Source organism: Linderina pennispora, assembly GCF_002104995.1.
Source record: "Linderina pennispora strain ATCC 12442 chromosome Unknown DL89scaffold_160, whole genome shotgun sequence".
Lineage (NCBI taxonomy): Eukaryota > Fungi > Kickxellomycota > Kickxellomycetes > Kickxellales > Kickxellaceae > Linderina > Linderina pennispora.
The window spans coordinates 1-8,442 of NW_024468408.1; the positions used below are offsets into that span (position 1 = coordinate 1).

Sequence of the window (8,442 nt, forward strand, 5' to 3'; positions counted from 1 at the left end):
CCTGGGGTCACAGTCTATTTTGCTTCCACGCCGACCACAGCAGATTGCACCATCTGCATGTGTGATGTAGCACTTGCTTCACCTATCCCTTCCTACACTTTTTTTTTGTTAATCGATAACAGCACCACGCAGCAAAACACGCAGCAAAACAAAGCCCACTACCACGAGGAAAATGATCAGCACATGCATTAATTTCGTCAAGATGCTTTTCATTTTGCTTTTGCGTTCGCGTGCCTGGGACCGCGCTTATCGCATGTTGAGACTGCTTCCCGAGACTGGTCTGCCACGCATTCTCCTTTGAACCCGAACTAGCAACCGCCATCTCATTCGGCTAGAATAGCCGCTCCCCTGAGGTTCCTCGCACGTTGATGGGCGGACGATCATGTCGTTTTTTGGGGGTGCTAGCATTCAATCCAGTCCACTAGCGTGGAACGCGTTAAAAAAAGGAGCAATGCTATAATAAGCAGCTTCCCATCAACCTTTCCCTTCAAGGGAACCACATGCACTAAGGGGGCAGAGGGTAGCTGTTGCACTAACGCCAGGCTTGCTTCATGTGCACTCTCGCTGGCTGATTTTTTTGGCCGGTCAAAAATTTTCTGCATCCCCCAAAAACATGCCTTTTTGCTAATGTCGCCATACCCGTGTGGGATAAAAGGCAGCAGAGAGCACACTGGAAACGCATGTTCCACGCATTTCTGCAAACTCCTCCTTCCCCTTCTTCACTTTTTCTTTTGCTTTCTGCCTCTTTTCTAGGCTTTTGCACGAGCTACTTGTTTCGTCATTGGCAATACCCTTCACCATCTCCTTTCCTTGTCCATTATTCCATACCGCAGTCCTCACAAAAAAGAATCATCGTTTTACTTCAGAAATGTGCAGTATTTTAGCCACCAAGCGCAAGGCGGCATTGATTGTCGCTGGTCTCGTAATTCTCGCGCCTGTATCTTGTCCATAACACCGTACAAGATGCAGTGAAGTTCCGTGCTGAGGCTGAGCAGCGTCTCCACACCGCCCACACCAAGCCTGCACCAGGGAGCTCGGCGGCGAGATGCCCAAGGACCAGCCGGCGCCAGCAACAGGCCGCAAACTCGGCTTCGAGCACATCTACGTGATCAACGCCGAACACCGCACAGATCGCAAAAAGACAATGGCCCGGCTAATGCGCTACATGGACATTGATTTTGAGTTCTTCCGCGCAACAAACAAGACCGAAATCGACCACCCGGAGCGGCGGGTTTTTGGCCCTGGTGACGAGAAGTGGCCGCAGGTGCCGCCACAGCACCACATCCGGTCATTGGAGCTGGCGTGCATGCGCAGTCATATGAATGCCCTGAACGATGCCGTCATCCACAACTACAAGACTGCGCTATTGCTTGAAGACGACATTGACATGGAATCCGATATTAAGCAGCGCCTGGGCGAGCTGCTGCCGGCCATGCCTGGCAAGTGGGATGTGCTGTACATTGGCCATTGCACAAGGGAGGCGTTTGACAAGACCGAGTATCATCCGCATTTGTTCCGTGCCCGCCGGCCGTCGTGTACTCACGCGTATGCAGTCACGCTTGAGGGTGCAAAGCGTCTGCTGACGCTGCTCCAAGAGCAGTGGCCGAACCCCAAAGGCCCGTACGATGTTACGCTGATTGATCTTATCAGGGGGAAGAAAATCGAGGCTCTCAGTGTCGAACCACCCTATATCATCCAGGTCCGCGATAATGTCGCCCCGGGTGATGTCGCACCTGACACGAAGATCCCGAAGCAGTGGCTCGACCACTCAGCACTATACGAGCTTGGACTGCGCCCGTACGTTTACGGCTCGATTAAAAATAGCACCCTCTGCCCCGCACTCGTATTCCCATCCCAGAGCGGAAACCCCAATGACTGAGTCACGCCATTACAAATCACAAATCTCCAGCAGCTTGTAGAAGCCGGGTTTGTTGCTAAAGGAAAGGAGCTTTAGCTGCCATATTTGTCTTAAAGAGTATTTATTGTTAATATTATCTTCCACCGATCCTGTTTATGTGCTAGAAAGAACATTCGCACAAAGACATTTTGGCAGATCGGAGGAGGTGAGTGCCCTAGCTGCAAGGTGTGGATCAATGTTTCAAGGTGTAAAGAATCACCCATGCATGCGTCCTTGTGTTTTGGAAGGCTTATTTCACCTCAGCTTCATATAAAATGTTTTTGACGATGATTACCAATCGCTGATTTTCGCTGATTTAAATAACCCAAGGATAGAAGCACATTAACTGCCAGGTGAATTCGAGTGACAGTTGTTTAAGGCATCAATGATGATATCTTGGCAGAGGAGTACAGGAATGCGTAAAAGAAGTATTGGCTGTTGCCTGAGGCAAAAACACATTACGCAAGTTTAAAAAATCACTTGCTTATTCACCTAAAATGGCTAGCGATATTGTACAGTTTAAGCAGCTGACAAAGTGCAGCAACACATAGCCAGTATATACACTGCACCAGGTGTCTGTTGAAATTGACATCGTTTCGCTTCACAGTTCATCTAACACACGCGACGCTGGATCATGTACGATACTATCAGTGTTGTCAAATCTGTAACTTTCCAACAATCAGAGAACCACGCTTGTTTCCAAAGATCACCACCTTTCTGAACTCTGTTTTACGCCAAACAAAGAGCAGATTAGCTATCGCTAAGCACGAAAGTGAATGCTCCTTATCTTCACCACCTTTCAGTTATTTGCCATGGGTTTCAGTGGATGACTAGTGGAATTATCGGTTCATAATAAAAGGCGCTGGTATCCCAGAGGTTTTGCCTACATACACAGCTGGCGACATAGCACCTGAAGAACACAAATGATGGACTGTCGATTCGTTATTGAGTCTTTAGAAAGAAATATACTGATGATGAAAAGTAAGGAATACTCCAAAAGCCTAGTTGCTGTCGGTACTCAAACGAGTAGCAAGCTCAACGAAATGCTTGACTCTCATGAGGTCTGAGCGCGATATGACAATATCATTACAGGAAAATGAGCGAAAAGTGCGGACTGTTGGGCACCGTAACGCTAGACTGATTGTCCAGCCGTGCAGACTGTACATGTCCTTCACACTCGCTGGGAAAGATGGTAATACTTTGCAGAGTCTTAGAGATGGGAGAACCAGGTAGAGCTGCACTGCTAGCACTGGTCATAGCCCGGCAAATGTGGCCAATGAGATTGACGGCGTCGTTTTTTGTCAAGCCCACCTGCACCAGAGATTTGACCATGTCTGGTAGATCTGCTGTGTCCCCCAAAGCAGCATTTCTGCGACAAGTCACTGAAAGCTCGCGAAGGAATGGCAGTGAGCCAATCAAGTGAAGAACTTGCTCAGAAGTACATTTCACTCCAGGGATCTTCAGAGAACGGAGGGTTGGGGCGAAGCTATCGATATGTGGCTGAAGAACGGCGTAGTCAAAATAAACACTGTTGCTGACCTCGATCACTGGTGTCCGGTGGAAAGCACGGAGTACGCGAGAAGCACGATCCTCAGTAACTGTGCCAGATGTAATAGATGAATCCGCGAGTCTCACAACTTCTAGTGCCTTAAATCGCCCTTTGTCCATTAGATTTACATGGCTGAAAAGGTCGACCGTATTGTTCCATACATGCAAATCCAAGAATATAAGCGAATCCTCTGATCCACGCAGTGGGGTATCGTCTGAGAATGGATAACGCCCATGGATAGCCAACGATCTCAATGCTGGGAATGGCACCCCGTCAATTGACGGGCGTGCTGTCATACGAAAGAACCCTTCAGCAGTCTTTAGGCGAAGATCATGGAGTTTGGGATACACAACCACTGAGCCATCGCTGTTAGTCACAACGCGTCTGATCAGGACGGATGCACTCAGATCAAGGTGCAGTCTTTGCAGAGACTGCGAGTTTCGACGAATAAGTAAGAAGACTTTATTCATCCAACCAGACATACTGGTGGTCAAGCTCTGCAGCGGGGGTGAGTTTTGAGGGAGCGGTAGAGCCTCATCCAAAAGGTATCCCGTGGTTGCGATTGCAGACCTTCCGGTCAATAGACGCTGTATGAGATTGACTAAATATGGAGGAAGAGGTTCACGTGACGTATGGACATCGGGCTTCACTTCAATGTGTGTAATGGATGGAAATATGCGGAATAGCTCATCAATGAATTTATCAGAACGTAGTTTGGCCAATGGGGCCTTCACTCTATAAGAACTTCCACCAAGGTTTAAACTGAGATTTGAAACGTTCGAGAATGTGAGGTCGCATGGTATGAGCTGCTTTAACTGGGCTACTGCTGAGCCATTAAATATACGCGCAGTTTTAAATCCTAAGGTGACCTCTTTAATTCTATCATAGACACCAAGGGTATGAGCCCAGTTAAGCGACGGCTGGGTATTGGTGCCTACATAAACACAACGGAATATATGGCCGAGGGAAGTCTGTCTCCATGACTGGCAAACATGAGACACTGGCATTAGGGTCGCATATGCCGGTTTCAGACCATGCTGGCCAACACGTATGGATTTTCCGGGCTTAAGGTAATAAATAATACGGTCCAAAATAATAATAGGAGGGCGTTGTGCAATAGACTCCATTGCAGGAAAATGAAGAAATGAAGGTTGAAAAGAAAAAGTGGGAGCTTGAATAAACCAATATGCTTGAGGTGAGACACAGGAGATGTTGGAAGAAAGGCGACTAGAGCAGAAGAAAAGTGGTGTCGGGAGGAGGAGTCCAGATAGTTTGCCAGACTCAACGGGCTTATAAACACACTCGTTGGTGGCATTAGGAACAGGTGCATTCCTAAGTTGTCATCTTCGGCAGCAGCTCTAGCATGCTGCTTTTGCCAGTTCCTGGCCTGGCTGCGTATGGTTTAGTATCTGGCCATCTTCGAGAGCGTGAGTGTGAGGGTGAGTGAGAAAGCCTCTTGTTTCAAATCCACATGGTGAGCTGCGTACCCCCTGTTGGGGCACAGTCATGGCAAACAATGGCCATCATACTTTTTATCAGAGCCAAATATATTGCTAAAACCACCTACATTCCAAGTTTGTAAACATTTTGCTGCAGCATATATTGCCGCGCGATGTGCTGCCATTGTTCAAGGCAGCTCCTAAATATATTTTTAGGTTTTCCTCATCGGCGCAGATTCTTGTCATGAGCCGCCTACAGTGGAACTTTGGCCCCGCGAGAGTGAGGAGAAACAGGGGGAAGAAAACCCACTCCTGACTCATAAAAGCAGGCCAGATTTCGCCCTCTCCAAAACTCTTTCTCCTCGTCCTGCAAATAAAATCTCACTACATGTAATTCTCCCTCTATTCGCATATTTGCATACCCTCTCTTTCGTGGTATTCACCTGTTGCATCAGTCGTGCAAACCCACCAACTATTCTTCTCACAATACTGCTGCTCCACCACTCGCTGTCCCGTACCACTCTCTGAACAGGCAAGTACTCGATCACAACTGCTTGCTTCGTATTCTGCGCTAACCATTTTTATCGTCGTTTTCTGCTAACACACGCTTGTCAATATAATGGAGCTTTGTTTATTGCTTTTGCTCCACTTGTAATTCGCAACACCGCTACACATTTGCACATCATGTTTTGGACCTGCCCTTGCAGGTTTCTGGTCGCTGTTCGATCTCTCCTCTCTCTTGCCTTTGTCTTCACTCTGACTCGCAAGTCTGTTCTAGTCGATATGTGGTGTTTGAACCGATCCGGCTTTCCATGCTCATACACTCACCCACGAAGGTATTGCTTCGTGCTATCCGGTACTGGGTATGGGGGACTGCCGCCAGGAGGCGGTCCGGGAAGGTGGTGATGGTTGGGATTTCATCAGGCCCGGTTCAGGAATGTGCTGTGCGATACACGGAATAATAGCCGTAGTGCAGGAGTTGCATGAGTTTGGTAGGTCTGGTAAGTCATTCATTTTCGCCCAGCTGAACTTTCTAGTGGGCCAGTACTGCATTTGGAATATTGAAGGCGAACCAGGGACTGAGAGGCAGTGGCGACTAGAGATCTGCAAGCGCTGGTGCAAAATATGCTGTACAATTTTTGGCGAAAATGGTGTTACTCCTTCGACCCAAGACATACGTAGACACTCCAAGAGCCTATTCAAGACAGCAGACGGTTTCTGGCAGCACTATCCTGCGTATGGACTAGAGGAATAGCGAGGTTCAGTACGTTAGTCTCTGAAGGTGTAGTTTTCGAATAATCTGTAATCGGATATATTGCACAATTTTCAATGGACATGGCGAGACACAGATAATAAGTATGCCATATACACTTCAAACACGTGGTGAACTGCATGGAAGTGTTTCATAAAACTACATGGTAGCCTAAGATGTCCAGCACTTGACAGTGGAGGATGCCCTTTATACACCAGATTTGGGTCTGAACTAGTTCTCTATTGGACAAAGTGATTCCTTTTCCGCATGACGCTTACAGAACTCACTGTGCGTAGACATTATCTAGCTGCAAAATCACATGAGAGGGTAGTAAGTGAAATGACTCATGGTGCCGAGAAATTACATGGCCGCTTTTTGATAGCCATTCACCGCAATGCGAGACACTGCCACAATCAACGCTGCCGGCATTTGAATATAGCATAGAGAGACACAGTGGATCTGGGCTGTCGTATTGACAACAGTTAATATCGCTGTACAAGTGTTTCGATACTGCCTTGAATCAGCAGTGCCAGATTTGGCGATTTCCAGGTCGGATAAGCACATTCGTTACATTGGCTCCTTCTCCAGTTGGTATAGGCAGACGATGACTCAGGAGGGCTGAGTATCAACATCTTGCGTGGCTGAAAGAGGCAAGTAATCTGATATAGCTGATAAAAAGATCCTCGTTCTGCAGCCCACTTGAAGTTGACCTTTCGAAGCCATATATCATTTGCTTAACAACTGATACGAGTAGCTACCATCAAGGTCCAAAGTGCTATGCTGCGCTGCGTGGTACTTGTAGACTGGTGATCAAGTCATTGAATGACTTGAACCTGATGAGACCTGGTTGCGTGATACCGTATCGTCCAAGCTGTTCGTAAAAGTACAAGTGCTGTATACTAGAGCAGAGAGCAGACAGTATCACAACCATCCGACAGGCCGACAGCTGGTCAAGTGGCCTGCGCGAGTCGACTCCCAACACTTGAAGTGTTTCAGAGAGAGGATAATATTTCTTGTATAGGTCGTCCAGAATGTCGAGATCAGCGCATATTGGGTCAACATGACTGAGCAGAACCATCGTATATGTATCGACATAGTCGGCTGTCTGTTCACCAGTCTCGTCATCATCGCCTTGGTCGTCATCCGATTCGCTGGTGTAGTCGCAACCACCCATGCACCGGTCATGCGTACGATCCCTGCCCCGCAGAGAATCGGTTGGCTGGCATGTAAATCTCAAGCGTTGGATAAATGGGAGCTTCTGTATAAGCATGATTGCATCTTCTAATGCACAGAGCATGCTAGGAAGTTCAAGCACACGCAGAGTGCTGGCCATGTTGCTAACAGGTGTCATTAAATGAGAAAAATTGGTATACCCACTGCCGCTGTATGTCAGAATTGTGGCATTCTTGCCGATACGGAATGCCAGATCAGCCACTAAATTGCATGATATGTCATCAGCACTACTTGTGTTGGAGAGGTGAAGGCAGTCGATAGACGCAAAGTGCCAGCTATTATGAAGGAGGATATCTTCTAGAACCGCAAGCGTAGCCCGATCAACAGCGATATTCAGCATTCGAAGAGTTTTGCTGTTGCCGTTAAACATTATATCGCTTTCGAATGGAAAAGCAGATATGCAGGTCAACGTCTCCAGTAGCGGAAACTGAGGCATTCCAAAGTGCTCAGAGCGGCTGCTTAGCTTTTGCTTGGAGAGCGAAGCGAGTTTAAAGTGCCTGAGCCGATTATAAACGACTGGGTCCCCATTATGATCGAAGAGTATGCTGTGGAGCTCTCCAGATAACGAGTAGCCAATTTCCACATACTCCAAGGTGGATGAACTGCGAGATATGAGCTGAGCACAGTGGGATGGCGAACTATAGCTACCAAAAGCCAATTTACGAAAGGGTATTTCGGGTGATAAGCATTTGCTAATATCACAGGGGCAGTGCTCAGCGAGAATCCCTGTCGCTCCCTGCACTAGTCCGCGAATGAGGCTGGTCACAAACGGGCTCGAAGAATACTCAGAGAAATAGCCCAGCCCCATGAAACAAACACTCTGGATACTAGGAAATAGACGGTGTACAATACTGCAGAATGTATCTGCATGCTCTGTAACCTCATATAGCTCCGGGTTGCCCCGGAACCAGACGCCAGTGAATGTGATAGAGAGCTCGGTAACGTGCGAAAATGAGATGCTGGAGTAGAAGTGCAGGTGGGAGGCTGCTAGATGGCGACCCTCTAACACATCAGCACATCTCAGCTGGACCGTTACAGCTCTGACGTTATTCTCTGTTCCGAGCTGTGCTGC

General features: G+C 47.8%; 1 protein-coding gene across 1 annotated transcript; it reads right to left on the bottom strand.

Annotated features, from left to right (window-relative positions):
- Positions 1-2,964: 2,964 nt before the first annotated feature.
- DL89DRAFT_288923 (uncharacterized protein) lies at positions 2,965-4,573 on the bottom strand (the record flags this gene model as incomplete). The annotated part of the gene is made up of 1 exon (XM_040889931.1): positions 2,965-4,573. One exon carries the CDS (start codon positions 4,571-4,573, stop codon positions 2,984-2,986), a length of 1,590 nt encoding a protein of 529 aa, XP_040739055.1. The 3' UTR covers positions 2,965-2,983.
- Between the last annotated feature and the right edge of the window lie 3,869 nt (positions 4,574-8,442).